Source organism: Myiozetetes cayanensis, unplaced genomic scaffold (assembly GCF_022539395.1).
Source record: "Myiozetetes cayanensis isolate MyiCay16 unplaced genomic scaffold, myiCay2020 scf20-37, whole genome shotgun sequence".
Taxonomy (NCBI): Eukaryota; Metazoa; Chordata; class Aves; order Passeriformes; family Tyrannidae; genus Myiozetetes; species Myiozetetes cayanensis.
In genome coordinates this window covers 2,808,751-2,828,144 of record NW_026087412.1, presented here as the reverse complement: position 1 = coordinate 2,828,144, position 19,394 = coordinate 2,808,751, and the positions used below count along the sequence as shown (strand labels likewise).

The 19,394-nt window shown below is 53.4% G+C and overlaps 1 protein-coding gene across 11 annotated transcripts in view; it reads left to right on the top strand.

Moving 5' to 3' along the window:
* Positions 1–19,394, top strand: part of MPRIP (myosin phosphatase Rho interacting protein) — a 79,290-nt gene that overhangs the window by 36,463 nt on the left and 23,433 nt on the right. For 4 of the 11 annotated variants that reach the window (XM_050317864.1, XM_050317859.1, XM_050317861.1 and 1 more), the window contains exons 6-17: positions 1,031–1,241; positions 2,029–2,188; positions 2,309–2,545; positions 8,459–8,600; positions 9,124–9,240; positions 11,015–11,071; positions 12,285–12,353; positions 12,547–12,636; positions 13,063–13,172; positions 14,119–14,196; positions 17,442–18,027; positions 18,925–19,041. In XM_050317864.1, the coding sequence (XP_050173821.1) occupies positions 1,031–1,241; positions 2,029–2,188; positions 2,309–2,545; positions 8,459–8,600; positions 9,124–9,240; positions 11,015–11,071; positions 12,285–12,353; positions 12,547–12,636; positions 13,063–13,172; positions 14,119–14,196; positions 17,442–18,027; positions 18,925–19,041 (1,974 nt within the window). Of the gene's footprint in view, positions 1–1,030; positions 1,242–2,028; positions 2,546–8,458; positions 8,601–9,123; positions 9,241–11,014; positions 11,072–12,284; positions 12,354–12,546; positions 12,637–13,062; positions 13,173–14,118; positions 14,197–17,441; positions 18,028–18,924; positions 19,042–19,394 lie in introns of those variants that run through there. The other 7 variants (XM_050317863.1, XM_050317865.1, XM_050317867.1 and 4 more) reach the window with 5 other exon arrangements.

Below are 19,394 nucleotides of genomic sequence, written 5' to 3'. Positions count from 1 at the left end.
TACCCCTGGGCAGCAAAGAGTTAATGTCTCTGCTCCCTTACAGACTTCTTTTTGGCCCACATCTCTGCCTAATTAAATACTTATCTCCAAATAATTACGTGGGGGTGTGTGTAAGGGATATATAAAAATATCTATTCTGAGTTGGTGATTAGCTTCGGGCTTGGATCAATGAATGAGTGGTTGAGGGTGGAGGGGACCTTGGAGATTGGCCCGACCCCCTGCTCAAGCAGAGTCCCCTGGAGTGGGATGCTTGTGAACTCTGGATCGTTTACCTCCAACACTGCATTCCTTTGGTGTGAAATTTCCAAGGGGATTTTTTTAAAAATTGAGGTCATTTGCTGCTTGTTGTGGCTGTGCACAGAGCCAGGACCCATCCCTGGGAGATCCCCCGTGGCACTGGCACGGCCCTACAAATGCCAGTTTGGAGGGGCAGGACTAAAATCCACCTGATGTGGGAGCAGGGGATGGAGAGGATGCTCTTTGCAGCCCCTGTCCCCAGCCTGTGGCTGCTGGCTCACTCACTCCTGGATTCTCCCTACTCCATGGAAAAGGAACTAGCAGCTGGAAAACTTCCCACAATCCAGAGACTTTGGAGGGGAGTTAATTGTCATTGATTTATTAGTGGCTTTAAGGAAAATAATCTTCGAATGCAGAAGCTTAATATGACAACAGCAAAACATCTGGTAACGAACAAAGCCAAGGAAGGAGTTGGGAAAGCTGCTGCCTCTTCTGGGTCACACTCTGAACCTGGGCTGGCCTGGCCGTGGCCACCAAAGTGGCATCATCCATCATCTGATGGAATCTGGAGCTCCTTGTTAGCAAGAGAAGCATTTGAGATGATGGGGATTGTTTTAAAACAGCATAAAGCTGTGACACATGGCCGAGCAGCCCTGTCCCATCCCTGTCGTGCTGTGAGATGTCATGGGCAGCACCCAAACCGTGTGGGACCTCAGGGCCAAGCCTTTGGGGACTCTTGAGTGTGGAGCTGGGGCAAACTCTCTAACCCTGCTGTGTTTTCTGTTCTTTCCAGGAGCCTGGTCCTGCTAAGATGGCTGTGACCAGCAGCAACATCCCCAGTGCTGAGAAGGTCCCTGCCACCAAGTCCACGCTCTGGCAGGAGGAAATGAGGGGCAAAGACCAAGTGGATGGGGGCAGCGGCATCAGCCCAGCACAGAGCCCCGTGCAAGGCCAGGCTGGGGCTGCCAGCTCCCTGAAGGATCCCGTGCTGGACAGCAAGGAAGGTGAGGGGCAAAGGTGCCAAGCACTGATGTGACACTGTGGGGGCCTGGTTCAGGCAGCTGAGCTGGCAGAAAACCACTGTATAGGGAAAAGTTTTCCCTGGGGCATCCCAGCAAGGAGAGGGAGGCAGACCTCGGCCCTGCTGTGTGGGGACTAGTGTCAGGCATTACAAACTGGAAGTTCAGGAAGGAAAAAAATTTGCATTACTTGCTAGAAAATCACAGTGTGGGGCCCAGTCCTGCCCTGGCAGGGAGATGGGGCTGCCTACCCTCATACTGAGAGCAAAATGAGAGGGAAAATGCCTTTTCTAGCCCTGTCACATCCCGACTCAGGCACCCAGAGGATGCAGGGCCATGTCACGCTCAGCCCGGCCATCCAGTTTGCCAAGTACTGAGCTCTGCTTCCTCCTCCAGCCCTGTTTACATTTGGTCTCCATGATGATTCCCTGGAAGGTGCTGGGTCTGTGGCATTGTTCTCCCTAGAACAATGGGGCTGGGGGCTCTTCCTGCCAGACCATGGATAGGTCCCAGTGCTGGGGCCCTTTCAGGTGGGGAATGTTGCCCACTCAGGTGGGAGTGCTTTCCACCCACTCCCACTTGCCAGGAGTGAGGTGTCCTTTGCCTTGCACTCATAGAGCTGGGGTTAATGCTGGGCTGGGAAGGACAGAGATGGGAATGGGTGCAGAGCAGTTACTGCAGCCATTGTCCTGGGTAGAATTGGGGTGTTTTTTGTTAAAAGCAGAGCTCAGACTTGAAACCCAGCACGCTGACTCCTCTCTCTGTCCCTTAGACGAGAACTCCATGAACGGAGACCGGATAGACTGCGGGCGGAAGACACGTGTCGAGAGCGGGTACTTTTCCTTGGAGAAGACCAAACAAGACTCGAAGCTGGAAGAGCAGCAGCTGCCGCCCCCGCCGAGCCCGCCCAGCCCCAGCACCCCGAACAACAGGTACAGTTATCCCAAATCGCCCTCACAGGAGCATGCCCAGCCCTTTCCTTCCCCAGGTACCCGATCAGGCGACCGAATGATTCACAGTTTCTCTCTGAACTCCTTGGACTCGAAGAGCAGTTGCCCCATGCACAAGGACTCCAGCAACAGAGATGTAGGAAGGGGAGCTGAAAAATCGGGGCGTCCCCTTTCTTTTAAAGCCAGCCGGCAGTACACCACCCTGGCCGACGTTCCCAAGGCCATTAGGATCAGTAATCGTGAGGCCTTCCAGGTGGAGAGGAAGCGGCTAGAGCGGAGAACCCGGGCTCGTAGCCCTGGGAGAGAAGAAGTGGCCCGGCTCTTTGGGAATGAGAGAAGGTAAGGGATGAGTGGCTCATCTCCTCCTTGCATGCTTGTAGCAGCACCAGGGTTGCGTCCTGGCCGCAGCCTGGATGGAGCAGGTGGAATTGGCCAGGTGAAACCCCTTTGTATTCCAGTGCTCCTGGGTTTAAGGGTGCCCATCCACACCGGCCAGGTGGTGGGATGTCTTTAGTAGCGCCAGCGGGCAGGTGTCACCCTGCCTGGCTGCTCTGGGGACAGCTGGCTGAGATGGGTGATCACAGAACCACGGAATGGTTTGGGCTGGAAGGGACCTTAAAGCTCAGTATATCCAACCTAAACCCACCCTGCCGTTCAGTGGTGTTGGGTGCCCATATTTGCTGTGCAGCCCACCCTCCCGGTCTGCAGCGTGGCACACGCTGGCAGCCGGCACCATTAATTAGGTGAGTTCTCTAAATGGTGTTAGTGCCAGGTGTGTTACGCAACTGCCTAATGAGCTGAGAGAGGTTTCAAAATGTCACGGCATTAATCTGGGAGAGGAGGGAGAGGCGGGTGCAGCGCCAAGGCAGGGCTGCAAAACAGCTCCGTGCGGAGGAGGGCGGGGAGGGCGTCCGCGTGCGCCGGCGTGCCGGGTGCTCCCCGGGAGAGGCCAAGGACGGGCTCCACTTGCCCTGGGAGAGACACATTTGTGCAGTGAGGGCAGTGGAGCAGACTGGGAGACAGGCCCCGGGTGAGAGGGCCGCCTGCCAGTCTGATTTTCCCGCCCTGGTTTTCCTCCGGGCATGTTCTCTCTCGCACGGTTTCAGCCGGAGCTTCTCCTCTGTTTCTTCCCAGCCCCTAAAGGACTGTTTTTCCAGCCTGGCTTCTGAGAGCTGGGAGCAGGTCTGGGATGTACAGCACAGCTTTGTGCTGGTGCTGCCGGTGGGCAGGAGGATCCCAGACCTGGCCCAGAGCATGCACAGCGAGTGCTGGACTGGGAATAAACGAGGAGAGCTCAGGTTTGGCTTTCTCTGCCGTGGGAATTGGCTCTTCCCCAGGATGGAGGAGGAGGATGCCACACTGGTCCCTTGGCCAGCCTGGCTGGGGACAGGGCTGAGAAAAGGCTGGTGGCTGCTGGTTTGCAGGCTGAGCTGGTGCTGCCTGTGGGTGACATCCTGTCCCTGCTGGGTTTGCTTGCACAGGATGCCCTGGCCAGTGCCTGTCCCCAGTGTGACAGGACAGTGCATTCCTCCAGTGCCAGCAGTCCCTTGCTGCAGCTCTGGGGCATCATGCAACACTGGGATCGTCCTGCATGGAGCTGGGGAGCAGATTTACAACAGATAGCAGGACCCAGGAGAGGACACTGCTGCCAGAGACTGTCCTTTCTTAATGTCAGCCCCACTCACTGCCTGCTGGTGGGTGCCTTTTCCCAGGGAAAGTCTGCTTTTCCCAGCCCAGCTGGGGCTTTATCAGTATTGGCAGGAATTTCCCTGTGTCAGCCCAGGGCCTTTATCAGAGCAGGATGGGTGTAGGGAGAGGAGCCAGCGCTGCACCAGGCACTGGGGACTTGCTGCCCATGGGGCTGAGCCCAGTCCAGCATTTGGGAGGGGGGTGATGGCAGAGTAGGGTGAGGGGTCCCCACCTGCCAGAGGGCTTGGCCAGGGATTGCAGCCTGCGGTGCTGGAGGAGTGTGCTGTGAACAGGGATGGTTCAGTGGGTGTTCAGGGATGGGCACATTTGTTTTCTCCTCCAGTAAGCTGGGAATTGGCCTGTGCAGGTGGTGTGGGTGCAGAGGTCCTGTGTCCCAGAGCTGGGACACCCATGTTGGAGCTCTCAGGTGGACTCAACAGGGCTCAGAGACACAGTCTAGTGTCTCATCAAAGAATTAACATTCCCCAGCACCCTGCTCAGCTTGGCTTGGCTGCTTTTTAAACTTGAGTTTACTTAGTCCTCATATCCCTCTCATTTTTCTCCTCTGAGCTCAGACTGTGCTGTTTGAGGTTGAGCAGATACAATAACTCACTTCCATGCTGTGGGGTCGTTTTTTTCCCCTGGTTTAACACCATCTCTAATAATCCTTCTCAGTAACCCACTAACATGTCAGGGGACACTTACCTAAAATCACATGCCCCGTGCCAACCCTAAAGGCACCAGTCAGGCATCGTTCAGATCTGCTTTTCAGTGCAGCCAAACAAAGTCACTCTGATTCTGTTGGTATTTTCAGCTCTTTCTCCCATTTTTTTGTGCAAATCAGTGCAAGTGTCAGAGCTGTGGATGGAAAAGAATTATTTTAGGTAGCCAGTGCTGCATCCTGAGTGACACACCTTAGGCTTAGCTCCAGCTAAAGCCTTTTGTCAAGGCTTTTCCTCCTGCTTCTTTATCAGGAGAGTTATTACGTGACTTAAGTCCAGGAATTTTCCGTGTTGACCGTTTATACCTGACTCTGCCTCCACCCCATGCAGACGTCTGAGCTCGCAGCCACTCAGAACCAGGAATCAGAAAACAGGAGATAATCTCCCTGATTTTGGCGGAGCGGCAGAGTGCGAGTTCCCTCTGCTGGCACGCGGCAGGACGGGGCTGCGGCACCCACCGCGATGTCCCACCGGGCTGGGGGAGAGGGGCTGTGGGCACAGAGGTCGAGCCACCCCCTGCCATGTCAGAGCCATCCCTGGGGCAGAAGAGCAGGGGCAGCTCTTTGGAAACCCCAAATGGATGAATCTTGAAGTGTTGCACACAGAATCCCAGCTGAAGTGAGCTGCTGGGATGTCCTTGGACATCAGTCCCCATATCCCAGCAGGGCTCTGCAGCTGCGGGGATAAATCCTGGCACATCTCAGAGGAGGGTACCAGCAGTTTTTGGGAAGGAGACCACCACTGGATAGGGAGTCCCTGGGGTGCAGAGACCCAGAGCCCCCTGGGTGCAGGCTCACCCACCTTCTGCAGCTCTCTGGGGAGCACCAGGATTTCTGGTTGGCAAACTTGGCTTTTTTGCACAATTCCAGGGGTGCAGCCTCTAAATCCACGGCTTTCCCAGTTGACCCCGTGTTCTTCTCGCACTGGCAGGCAGGAGTCCACTGTGGCATCTGCCAGACCTCCTGTAGGAGTGTGGTCAGGGGCTGAGGTGTATTTCTAGCCTCAATAAAGAGCAGAATTGCCTGAAATCACTTGAGATTTTTTTTTTCCTTGAATTCCTTCTCCGGAGCTTCTTGAGATGCAAAGCTCAGCTCTACATTCTGCTTCTCCCCATACATAGGAGTGTCTGCTCTCCCAAATGTATATATTTTTTTTCCTTGTAAAACTATCCTCTTCATACTTGTGGACCTCTTGGGAAAATTATCCTTTCTTTTTCCTGACACTCACTATCTTTCTTGCTGCTAAATAATGAATGAATCCAATAAAAACAAGCCCTTTTTTCCAATCAAAGAAAATCACTTTAATGATAGCTCGTGCTGGTTTTTAGAGCTTCCCTTCCCCACTGCTAACCCCCACACTAACAGCCGAGATCTGCAGCCCGGGTTTAGTGGCCTGGAAAAGATTAACAGCCTGCATGGCCGAGGAATTCCTTGGGATGAGCTTTTGTAGCTGAAAAGCACTGAATGGCACTGCAGCTTTTAAAATGCTTCTTCCTACCTGTCCCAGCCTTGTTTTGTCCACACAGAGCTTCTGTGCGGAGGGAGCAGCTCTCTCTGACACGTTTTGGAGGGGAGGAGAGCCCTTCCCTCCCCCTTCCCCCAGGATCTCTGGCAATAACATCTCTGAAATGTTGATCTAATGGGAAAAAGAAAGATTTCTTTCCTGTAATCCGGATGATATTAACCCTTGGGGCTGTGGTTTGGTTGCAGTGATTTATTTTCCTCCTCCCTTTTTCAATGACGAATGAACTGGAATGATTTTGATTTTGTTTTGTATGTAGATGCAGATAATATAATTTCCTCTTCTGTTCATTCATTTTCCAGCCTTGTTTTCTTCCAGGTCTTGTTGCTCTCCACCTTCTCCTGCTGTGTTGCTGTGTGACGTGTCCACCTTTACTTCACCTGCTTCGCTACCATCTCATCTCAATCTCAAGCCGTAGAACAACCTGGTGGTGCAGCCCCTTTCATGAGAAATCAACCTGCTTTTGATTTTGTTTTTATGGTTTTTTTTGGTTGGGTTTTTGTTCTTTATTTTTCTCCTGATTTGTTTTTTCTTCAGGCCTTCACTCAGTAGGGCACAGACAATGTTAATTCGTGGATCTCTTATTTCCTCCTGAACTGAGACTCAGAGAAGGCTGGGCCAGTGTAAAAAGGGTTAAAAAATTGGGACTCCAAAACAATTCCCTGTCTGTCAGTGAACAGAGAACTTGGATTTATGTTGCACAGCCTGGCTTATGTTGAATATCTCACAAGCAGAATATCCCAGGGAAACTGGGAGCTCTGCACAAGCCCGGGATCTGCCCACTCCCAGTTTGCAAACTGAGAGGCAGCAGGGGCTGAACAGATGTCCTGTAAAAGCATCAAAGATCTTCACAAATTTACAAATCAAAGTCTTCCCCAAAAATTTTGTTCCTTCCTCCTTGGTTGTGTTCTGGCAGCCTTGGCTCTGAGCAGCAGTGGGGGGCCCCCAGCCTCTTGGGGGATGTGATGTGCTCAGACTGTTCCTCTCATTTATGGAATTTGGTGCAAATGTTGGTTGAAAACATGGTTTTTGAGCCTTTAACCTGCTGTTCCTTTTTTTGGGAAGTGTTAAAAATGGGGTTTTTTGGATAACCTGTTTCTGCATATGTGGTTGCCATTGTGATTTTCATGCACGTTAGAGGTTCACACAGAGCAAGCAGCCCCAAGGTTAAACGTGGCACAACTGGGTCCAAATTCTGTGTCAAGAAACCACCTGGATTGAGCTTTTTGGGGAGGTTTGAAATGGACCTTTAAACCTCACAGCTTGGAGCACAGCTGGCATTTGCTGGTGGTGGGTTATTGCTTCACGTTCCCAGGCTGGGATTAAGGACCTGAGGTTGATTCTTGCCTGAACTCCTGGGAATGCAGACTCAGACACCAGCAGATGCTTCCTCTCCTGTGGGTCAGCAAGCAGCTTCTCATGCTGAACCAGCACTTTTAATTCTACCTGCAGAGGCCTATTTGCTCATCCTTAGGAGCATCCTGTTTGTTTTATCCAGGTTTGGCTCCTGCTCCATCCACATTGCTTCGTAGTTCTCCATCCTCAGAGACACAAGTGCCACGGTGTGATGGGCCACCAAGGCGGTGTCTGAGAGACCCAAGTTGTGCTCCCTGCTGTCCATATTGGATTTGCAGCCCAGTTCAGGGGGGGCAATGGCCCCAGGTTTTTCAGGGAATGCCCTGCCATGGCACAGGGTGCTCCTCATCTCATTCCCCTTTAGCAGTGCATCCTGCAAGCCAGACCCATGATCTGGAGGCACCTAGGGACAGTCCTCACTCCGTGCAATCCTGTGGCTGTTCCCTGTGTGGGGCTGAGTTTTAAGAGGGTGCCTCTTGCAGTGAACACTCTGGGGAAACCTGACACCCCTTTATTTCTGCACCCCAGCTTGGTCTGACGTATCAGAGCTCTGTGGCCTGGGGGGCCATCGATAGCTGCAGTGCTGGAGGGTAGAGCCAAAGCTTAAGCCAAAGCTGCTCTGTAGTCCCTGCTTCCCAAAGGGCTGTAAAATTCACAAGTAAAAAGTTACTGGTGGTTTTGCAAGGGTTTTCTAATTATTGAAGGTGCTACCTGTGGAGCTAAATAATGTGAGGGTTTTTCCCACTTTGGCCATGGGTAAAAGGATGTGTGTCAGAAGGCTTTTACCCTGATTTGGGCACACTGGAGCCCTCAGAGGAACAGGGACCCAAAAGCCAGGTGTGCATGAACACTGGGTCAAGCAATTCTGCAGCCTTAAATGTGTGGGGTTGTACAGCTCCCGTGCAGTTGCTGCTCCTGTGCTTAAAACCTTCTCTGGTTTCCCCTTTCTCTCTCTGTTTTCCAGGAGATCCCAGGTAATTGAAAAGTTTGAGGCGTTAGATATTGAGAACGCGGAGCACATGGAAACAAACGTGCCGGGGGGCGCTGCCCTTTCCAGCGAGACGCGGCAGGGCAGGAGCGAGAAGAGGGTTTTCCCACGGAAACGGGTGAGCTGCTCGGCTGAGGTGTCTCCTGGTGGGCTCCTGGGGATGGCAGCTGGGATCCTGCAGCACAGGGGAGAGCATTTAGCTCTAGGGTTTGTTCCCGGGTGTGGATCTGGAGTCACAGGCAGCTCCTGCAGGAGCCACATGCTGTGTGTGCTCAGCCTCTGCGGGTTTGCCACTTGCTGCTCTGCTCCCGTGGCCCAGGTGTAGATCAGAGTGGCAAATCAGGCTGTCTTTTCTCCTTTCTTCAAAGTATAAAGGGAAACTTCGGATCTGGCATGGCAGGACACATCAGGATGGGGTGAAGTAACAAAAGAAACAGGCGGGTTTGAGAGTCCCAGATACGCTTGGATATATTGGGAACAAATTAATGCCTGAGAGGACAAAAAATTGTATTGCCAAAGAAATGACACTTGTTCTGAAGCTGAGATGCCCCTTAAATAAAGCAGATTTTTATGCCACGAGCCAAGAGAGCAGGACTCTGTCCTAGTTCCTGCACTGATCTGGGCTAATTCTGTTCACACAGGACTTCACTTGCGAAGGAGCAGCCGTGGGCTCCATCCTGGACGTGTCTGCATCTCCCCTGTCCCCACATCGCCGGGCAAAGTCACTGGACAGAAGGTCCACGGAGTCCTCTATGACGGTGAGCCAGGGGGCCGTGCCCCCTGCCTTTTGGGAGGACATGAGGGGCCTTTCCCAGCAGGTCCAGTGAAAACTGCACCATCTGCTGCTTTCCTCATGGTCAGCACGTAGGACACAGGACATGCTCACATTTGGAGCAGTTTCAGTGACCCTAAAGATCATTTTGTTCCAACTCCCCTGCCACAGGCATGGACACCTTCCACTCAACCAGGCTCCTCAGAGAGTTTTCAGAGGGCCAACACATGTCCCAGTTTTCTAATGCCGCTTCCTTGATGTTTATGCAGTTGGAAGTGGGTGAGAGTGGGATGAAGGCTGCAAGGGAGGGCTGAACCTGCCCTTCTGAGCTTTCCTCCCTTTGCATATTTCAAATGCTCACCAGACCTGGAGGCAAACAGTACAGAACAAACACAAAATGCTCTCCTTTCCCTCACCACCCTTCTGCAGGGACAAAATAAATACACTTGCTAATCTCTCAGATAGATTACAGAGCTACTGTAAATACAAGTTGCATTTTTTGTGGACAGACAGCTTCCATTCAAGGACTTATCAGAATAATGCAGTAGCTTGGCGTTTCTGGAGCTTTTTGGGTAGACTTGTACAGCCACAAGAGTGAGTTTTAAATTCTTGGTGGCAATAGAAAGGTTCAAGAAGTGCATATGAAGTGGCAGCGCACATTATCTAGTGAAGGGAAGAAAATCATGCAGGTTTAGATTAGGTATTAGGAAGAAATCCTTCCCTGTGAGGATAGGGAGGCCCTGGCACAGGTTGCCCAGAGAAGCTGTGGCTGCCCCATCCCTGGAAGTGTCCAAGGCCAGGTTTGACAGGGCTTGGAGCAACCTGGGATAGGGGAAGGTGGTTGGAACGAGATGATCTTTAATACACTTTCCCACCCAAACCATTCCATGATTCTATAATTCAATGAATTACCTTCCTGTGTGTTTTTGTGGAGCAGGACTGGGTTCCCACCACCACAGGATCATTCAGGTGTGGGACATGCTGCCCCACAGCACAGGTTTGATTGAATGGTCTTCCAGACCCCAATTTCCATTGCTCCCCTTGCTGTATCCACTTTCAGACCCTGCAGCTGGATTTCACACACTGCTGTCCTTTTTTCCTCCTCCTCCTCTCTGCAGCACGTGGAGCAGCTGGAGGAGCTCAGCCTCGAGGGAGTGAAAGCATTTCCACCACATCCTTCCCTGTGCAGGGGCAGGGCTGGGAGGAGGGTCTGGCAGCAGTTATCCCACGCTGTCTTGGTTGCTTTTCTCAGGGATTTGACATCCCCATGTTACCCACTTTGGAGGAAAGAGCAGGTGTTGTTTGGGTGGTGCAGGGCTCAGATTCCCTGAATTTCCAGCCTTGGGAACTCAGCCTGTTTTGAACCCTAGAGCCTTGCATCAATAGCATGTAGTTTTTCTTCCATAATATGTAATAAGAGGGACAAAACTGCCTGAAGTCTTGCTAATTCCCGTTTCTCCTTCCTCTGTTGTGCTGATGGAGCAGTAGGAAATTGCAAGTAAAATGGTAGGACAGGAACAGCTGAGTATACCATGCAGCAGGTCTCTGCTCCTCCTGGGTGCAAACATTTAGCCACCAGTGTAATGATCCCAGTCTGGACTAGATAACTTTTAAAGGTCCTTTCCAACCCAAACTATTCTATGAATTTAACTGTTGCTGGTCTCTTTTATTACTGCACTGTGTTTATCAAGTCACTCCTGTTGCCTTCTGGGCACAGACACTTCTTCCCTCTCCTCTGATCCCTCTCTCCTTTCTTCCAGCCCGACCTACTGAACTTCAAGAAGGGCTGGTTGACAAAGCAGTATGAGGATGGGCAGGTGAGTGAGGGGGAAGCTCTGCCCTTTATATCCACTCACTCCAACATCCTGGCTGTGCTGGTGGCATGTGGGGCTGCTCTTGGCACTGACAGAGCTCTGATGTCTCTGCTGGGTAGATCAGCCTTGGAGTGAGAATTGCTGGTCCTCTGTCCTGGGGAGGTTTCAAAGCCCCACAGGTGGATATTGTATCATGGGTTTCTGGGGAGCCAGGGCAGCTTGGATAGCAGCACTGGTTTCATGTTCCTGTTCTCTATTTATCAGTCTCACCTCCCTTGCAACCCAGCGACCTCTTTGGTGTCAGTAATGAGGCTCAGGTAAAGTCTCCTGAGCACTAGGGAAATGGCAAGGCCAATAAATAAATAAATGCCTCTGAGTTGGCACGGTGGGAAGCAGCTGATGCTGTTTTCCCGCTGTCTGTTCCCGAAGGGATGTGGGATGTGCTGCTCCATCAGAGCCTTAGTCGTGGGCACTGATGCCGAGGCAGCATGGATGGTCCTGGCTGTTTGCAAACTGCCCCTTCCCTGGGTTTCCTTCCCTGGATTTCCTTCCCTCCTGCTCAGTTGCTGAGGGAAAATGAGGGCAACTTGCCCGTGGCTTTGAATGCGTGGCCTGGGCTCCACCGTGGGTACTGGGGCTGAGGGTAAATCCATAGGCAGCCGAGGGGCAATTGGCCACTGGATTGTGCTTTATTGACTGAAAGCTGCCTGAGGTGAGCCTGTGCCTGGCTGGGAGCGTGCAGGAGATGGATTTGTATAGAGTAAGGGCCAGGAATAGACTCCAACTCAGTTTCTAGGTACTGCAGATAAAACATGAATGTTTTACTGCTTTTCTTTTGTTGTTGTTAAAAAGGCTTTAAGTACAGTCACTAAAAGCATCGTCTTGCTGGGAAGGCTCCAACTGCCCCTGTGGCTCTCACTGTGTGCCACCATCACACGCAGGGTTGGTGCTGCTGAGAGTGGAGCACTCTGTGGTGCAGCAGCACCAGGGAATTCGGGGTCCTGGTGGTGCAAACCATCACTGTCCCTTGCCTTGCTGCCTGTTTGGGTCTCCCCTTCCTGTTAGGAGGGTCTCAGTGAAGCCAAGTGTGGAGCTGGGAGGGGAGAGCTGCCTCCCTGTGGGGCATCTCTGCCAGCTGACCTGTGACAAGGCACTGTGTTTCCACTGGTGGGGAAAGGAGCAGGATTGTAACTGCCCCATCTTGGCTGTTTCCTAGTGGAAGAAGCACTGGTTTGTGCTGACTGACCAGAGCCTGAGATACTACCGGGATTCGGTGGCGGAGGAGGTGAGTGTCCTTCACTGCCCATCACTGCACACAGGGGAGCTCCCACTTCTCCCAAACTACCCCCGGGCAGGCTGCCTTCCCAAGGTCCTGGGAGCATTGCTCTTCAGGGCTCTGTGCTTCTCAGGGACCTGTGGGCCTGCTGCACTTCAGGACTGCAGAGCTCTGTGGTTTATTTTACCTCTTCCCTCTGCAGGCAGCTGACCTGGATGGAGAAATCGATTTATCCACGTGCTACGATGTCACTGAGTACCCAGTTCAGCGGAACTACGGCTTCCAGATCCACGTAAGGAAAATGTGGGGAGGAGGAGGAGGAGTTCTGCTGTGGGACAGCTGATGGGGATGCTCGTCTGTGACAAGGGAAACATCTCCTCAAACACCCAAGAAAGGCCACCCAGCAGCCCCCAGAGTGTTCCAGAGAGCTGTGGCCTTGAGTCTGAGAGCCAATTTTTTGTCTGGGGGAAAGGGAAGGAGGAAAGGCAAAGTTTTGTTTCAGCCTTAGGGTCTCAGCTGTGACAAAATTAACCTGATTGTTGAGAAACACTAATTCCCACCAGGAGCTTGCTGGGAGATGGAGGGGCTGGCTGTGACCTCTGTTTGGCCAGCAAGCAGTGCCCCAGCACTGTGGGCTTGGGGCTGGGTGCTGAGTGGTTTTGGGACAGTGCTGAGGGGTGCAGTCAGCTGCTCTGAGCTGTTCCTCCTCTGTCCCTAGACGAAGGAAGGGGAGTTCACCCTCTCTGCCATGACCTCGGGCATTCGCCGCAACTGGATCCAGACCATCATGAAGCACGTTCGCCCCACCACTGCTCCTGATGTAACAAGGTAAGGGGGGAGTGTAGCAGCCCCTGCAGTTGTGTGGTTTGCTGTGCAGGAGTAACTCTTCCCTCATTCCCTTTTCTTTCCTGTTTCTGAGCCTGTCCGTTCCTGGAAGCTGCGGCTCTTTCTCACATCCTCTCTCTGGGCTTAGTTTGGATATGCTTTGTGGGGACGCTGATGTGCTGAGTTATTCTTACACGTGCAGATTTCAGAGAGGGTTGAAAATGTGGCTTTAATTTGTGCATAGGAATATGAAATACTGTTCCTATATCAAGGCTCCTCTGGATTCCCACCAGGTATTGTGAAACCACTTGGATTCGGTTGTGCTGGGTTCCCCCTTTCCTCTGGCTACTGTTCAGCATGAGCTGCCCAGCCCCTCCACGGGTCACAGCAGCAGGAGCCCAGGGTTCAATTTAGAAGCTGTTTGGCTCTGATCTGTTTTAAACAGCAGCCAGCAAATCGTCTTCCCTCCTCTTTTGATCTTGCAGAAGCTGCCTCAGCCCGTTCCCCTTACGCGTTAGTAACGCTGGTGTCTGCTCCTGTGTCAGTGCCAGAGGAAGGGACCCCCTGCGTCACAGAGTACCTTCTGTGGGCGCTTGTGGCTCTGGGTGCAGGGTGTTTGGCCTCCTCACAGCTGACCCTGCTGGCCACACTCATACAGGCCACCTCTTACAGGCTGCGTGGACATTGCCACACCACTAACCCCATCTCCTGTCCTTACTGTAGCTGCAGTGAGCAGGTTTTTGCCAGGTTTGTCCCCAGAGTTCATGGAATGGCTCTTCTCACCCGGCGCTGTTGACCCGGAGATGCTCCAGCCTCTCCTTCCCTATCCCCCTTGGCACTCAGCCACTGTTTCCCAGCCCTGCCCGAGCTCTGGTGGATCTCGCGGGGGTCTTGGGGAAGCCGCCTCTCTCCTCACTCCTGTGTATGTTTGATTTCCATGCAATCCCAGGAAAAACTTCTCTTTGAAACTATCCGTGCTGAAGCCCAGGTTGGAAAACTGTGTTCTCTCCTGTATTAACGTTCTGTGGTTTGTATATCTCGTGATTCACTGCATGCTCCTCCTTTTCTGCACCTCGGATGAGAAGTCCTGCAGTTTCCATTTATTTTTCTTTCTTTTCTTCCCCCCCTTCCTTTTTTTTTTTTTTCTTTATTTTTTTTCTTTAAATAAAAGCCAGAGAGAAGGGAAGAAGCAACCTGGTCTTGACACTTGATTTCCCCACACTGGTATCTTCCGATGTGACTAGATATGAAGATGAAGACCAAGGAAATTTGAGGGGACCTCTCTGCCTTTAAAGAGCCAGATGTATTTATGGTTGCTCACAGGTTACTGCAGCACGATAGTCCTGTGCTCACTGTCTGCACCTGCTCCGAGCCCACACAAAGTGGTTTCACTTGGCTTTCCCTCTGAGAGGGTCCAGGCGCAGGTCCCGGCTGGGCAGTAACTTGTTACGCTGCACAAATAGACTGTGGATCCATCCTGAGCTGGGAAAAGGGAATTATATGTGTGTGCTTCTGTCGTTTCCCACCGAGCTGGTTTTGGCCGGGGGGGAGGCTGGCGTGGGTTAGTCACGATGCTGAGCAGTCCTGTGCTGTGTGTGCAGCAGGGCTGTGTTCACCTGGTGTGGGGCGTCCCAGCGCGTCCCACCTGGCTTTGGGATGTCATTACATTCCGCACCCGGGGAGTGGCTTGTGAAGGGGGCTGCTGGAAAGCTGAAGGACAGACTGCCCAGGGCTCATGATGGAGGGGTGGGAAACGTTGGCACAGTGTGGCAGGGGTGCAGGAGGCATGTTAGTCTGGGTGCTTGGCGTGCCGGGAGGGTGACAGTGTTCACCCTGTGCCCAGGGCCTGTCCCATCCTGCCCGCTCCTGCAGCCCTTTGCTGTATCTCTTTAACCTGCTACCATGTCTCTGCTGAGCCAAACACACCTTTTCTTGGTTTCTCAACTCCTAATGACTGTTTATATTGCTGTGTGTGTCAGCACCCAGCATGGGGAGCAGATGCTGTGCTGCTGCCTGCCCTCAGCCGTGCCCTGCTGTCTGCAGAGACACTCATTACACTCTGCTAACTGTGACAGGGCAAATAGAAAATACCCCCAGGAAAGCACTGGATCCATATTTAGCTCACAGCCCTGGTGAGGCTGAGTTCCCCCAGTGCTCCCCCTGTTCCCTGCAGCCTTCATGAGCTTCTTGCCACAGTGTGCTCAGCTCGCAGCTTGCACTGCTCCCACACCCACCCCTATTAGAAAAAAAGCCTTTTTATTTTGACCTATAAATAACATTGGGAGGTGAAGCCCCCCCTCCATGTGCTGTGAATTAATTTGTCTGGGATAGAGGAGATGTGAAGCGTTTGAGCAGAATTAATAGCCATAGGGCACTTAACAGGAGATGAAATGAGAAACTTTGGGCCAGTCTCCTGAGTCTCTTCACTCTGTTCCCAGCAACTGTCCCTCCACTCCCTGACACACATCCTATGCCCTTTGGAAAGCAGCAGAGGAGAAATGAGCTTGTGAGAGGTGTCACCTCTAGAAATGCCGAGATTCTTCCGTGTGGGACTTAAAGCAGTGTAATTTCTGGGTGCCAACACCGTCCAAGGGGCCCCGGGACCCCCATTTTTTTCTAACACTGGTCTCCAAATTAAGACTCATCTCATCCCCGTTTTACTTCTTCAAAATGCAACTGTAATCACTAACTGACTCCAGATTGAGAGCCTGGCTTTGGAGTTGTGGTGCCTTTTGGGTTTATTTTATTAGCTGCAAGTGACAGCGCTGAAGAAAGAATCATCCCCAAGCTGGTTTTAGCCTGTAGCTGCCAGAGTTTCTCAAAACCCAGCTCTACTGAGCCTGTGGTTTGATGGTGGATGACAGTGCATCGGAAGATACTAGCCCAGGCCCCACGCAGAGCCATCTCTTCTGCTCCATCCTTTGTTTTGGGCGTGTGCACATCCATGAGGTTGTTGGCTGTGGGAGCTGGGATGTGTTCCCAGGGCGGGAGAAGCTGTGATGCTGCTGCTGCTGCTCCCAGTCACGGCGGTCTTGATGCATGTGGTCCCAGGGCCTGCAGTGAAGGGCCCAGGGAGCTGCTTTCCAGCTCTTCCACGAAGCTTGTTGAGGATGTGCTGGAGGCTGGAGCCCAGGGGGATGCTGTGGTTGGAGGAAGCAGGGAGAGCCAGGAGTCAGCCTGAGCAGAAGGGCTGTGCCTCGGGGGGCTTCAGACAGCATCTCGGGGGGCTTCAGACAGCAAAGAGGGTTCAGCAAGTGCCCCACCACTCCTTTGGGACAGGCTTCCTCCACAAACTTGGCATACTGCTATTTTCTGTTTTAATTTCGATGTGCATGTTACAAGGCTGGCATGTCCACGTTTAATAAGCTAATACTGCATTATGGATTATCTGTAGGTTGGAAACAGTATTGCCTTCCCATATTAACTTCCCCTGCTTGATGAGTATGTCTCCCCCCTCAACCCACCACCCTCTAACTCAGCACTAAAAACCATTCCTTGCTTGAGAAATTGGCGTTTTCAGTGATTTCCATGCTGTGTTGAATAACTTGCTCTCCTTGCTGCACTGACCCCTGCACACAGAGGATGCATCCCAGTGCCGGGGGGGCTGCCCATGAGGCTGGGTGCCCCGGGGGAGGTCTCTACCTTCAGTGCAGATGGTGGCACGGAGAAGTTTTCGACCCACTAGTACTTTTCCAAGCTCAAGGGAAACCTTCCCCTTGTTTCCCAAGACCTCTTGGAGCTGCTCTGTGCTTCTCCACCCCACAGCTCCAAAGCCAGGCTGGCTTTGGTGGGATTGGTGGCATCCTCCCTGCAAGCACGTGACTATGGCCCTGTCGACTGATGGGTGTGCATGGAGCCCCACAGCCGGGGTGCTGGAGGAGCTTTCGGAGCCTCTTCCCCCGCTGGCAGCACAGTTTGGGGTCGCTGCCTTGGCCAGGGGCTGCTGCTGGGTCACGGTCACTGGCCCCGATGTGGCTGCCGAGGAGGAGCGAGGTTGGGATCAACCACTCTCCGGGGGCTCAGGGGTCTCGGGAGCAGCTGGGACCGCTTGCACCGAGGCTTTGCACACCAGCACGACCCCGGGGAAGGGCGGTGGAAGCTCCTGCACCCAAGAGGCGACAGGAGATGGAGGGGCAAAGGGGCACCCACGTGGCATTGGCTTGGGCTTCCAGCAGCCCCTTTCCACCCGGCTCTCCGAGGCATGCATGGGAGCCGCCTGGCCATCTCCAGCACCCACTGACACTTTCCTTCACCCTCTCTCTGTCCTCACAGCTCGCTGCCGGAAGAGAAAAGCAAAACAAGCTCTTCCTTCGAGACTGGTCCAAAGCCGAGCGAGAAGCCGGATGCGGAGCAAGCTGAGCTGGACCCGGAGCAGAAGCGGAGCCGTGCTCGGGAACGCCGGCGAGAAGGACGGTCCAAGACCTTTGACTGGGCTGAATTTCGCCCCATCCAGCAGGCCCTGGTGCAGGAGCGTGCGAACGCTGCAGACTCCTCCGGTGGCGGCTCAGCCGCCTTCCCCAGGGACAGCGGTGCCGCCGACGCCGACCCGGGAGAGCTGGAGCGGGAGCGGGCCCGGCGGCGGGAGGAGCGGCGCAAGCGCTTCGAGATGATCGATACCGTGGACGGGGCAGGGTCGGAAGAGGCCCTGAGGATGGAGGTGGACCGGATCCTGCCCGTGCCGGCAGACATCAAACCCCAGAACGTCCACGTGGAGATCGAGCAGCGCTGGCACCAGGTGGAGACCACCCCGCTGCGGGAGGAGAAGCAGATCCCCATCACGCCCCTGCACCTCGCCCACGCCGAGGACCGGGACGAGGGGCTGGCGAAGCAGCACCTGACCACGCTGCTGGAGAAGGAGGTAAAGGGTTGTGTAGGGTGCAGGCTGCCTGCCAAAATGGCCTCCAGGCCACGGTGGCCACTTTAGGAAGCCTGGGATAGGCTTAAAAAAAGCTGCATTTATTGCTGCCTTGTAGTAGCAACAAGGAGGGATGCTGGAGGTCCGCTGGGAGCTGGCAAGGCACAGATCCATGTCCATTCCAGTTCAGCTCTGCCGACAGCTTTCATGTTCCCACGGTTGCAGAAAGGGCTGTTTTCTTATTTCCTTGCCCCCTCCCAGCCAACGCGGCCAAATTTGTGTTGGTTTGTAGCCACCCTGTGTCTGATGAGATGGGTACAATCGAGGTGTATCAACCAGACCCCAAATTCAGGCTCTTAATCCTGTGTGCCTCTGCAGCTGCAGATTTGTGTCTGCAGTTGCAAACTGCCTTGAACTGGAGCACACACCACAAAGGCTCCCTTTTTGTGTAGCCTACATCAAACAGTGTTGCAATTTTAGGAAAAGAAAGGAGGAGATTCAGCTCACTTGGAAGAGGTCCATGCCTGGGATAACAAAGGTGGTTGTTAGTTGGGATTAAGGTGTATTAGCAGGAATGAAAGGGGTGCAGGCATGGAGTAACCAGGAGTATCGCTGAGCTGAACCAGGCAGGGATTTACTGGGGTCATGCCTGGCACGAGCTGGTGCCGTTCATCCTTTGCTGCAGGGAGCTGTACGAATTACACTAATGCACAACTTAGTTCTTCCAGGGGGGAGGGACTTTTCCTGGCAAAATGAAATCCAGATTCCAGAGCAGAGCAGAGCAGCGGTGCCATCAAAAGCCCCGTTCGTTCTGCTCTGTGTCCCCTCCAAGCCGCCCTGTTCCTTATGGCTGACCCCCTGCCCACTCCCTGGACGCTGTCTCTGTTCGTGTCCCTCCAGCTGGAGCAGAAGCAGAAGGAGGCCCTGGAGCTCCTGGAGCAGAACCGTCACCTGCAGGACCAGCTGAAAGTGGCGCTGGGCCGGGAGCAGAGCGCCCGGGAGGGCTACGTGTTGCAGGTAGGAGGGCAGGGAGGAGAGAGAGATCCGCCTTCCTCTGCACCCGAGGGGATCCCTGGTGGGCTTGAGTCTGGGGTGTTCCTGGAGACATCCTGGGTGACACAGGGACATGCACCGCTGAGCGGGCTCCGAGAGGTTTGACCTTCTTGCAAGCATTGCTAGTTCTGTAGCTTTACCAGAATCATCTGCTGAACAAAACCTCTGATCTGGGATGGGATAGGAGGTAGCATTACCTGTTGGCATTCCCGAGGGAAGACAAAACACAGCTGTGGCAGGCAGAGGGACCTCACCAAAGTCCACCTCTGATCCATTCCCTGCTGTGTTTGCCTCTGCAACAGCTGTCTCCCCCTTTC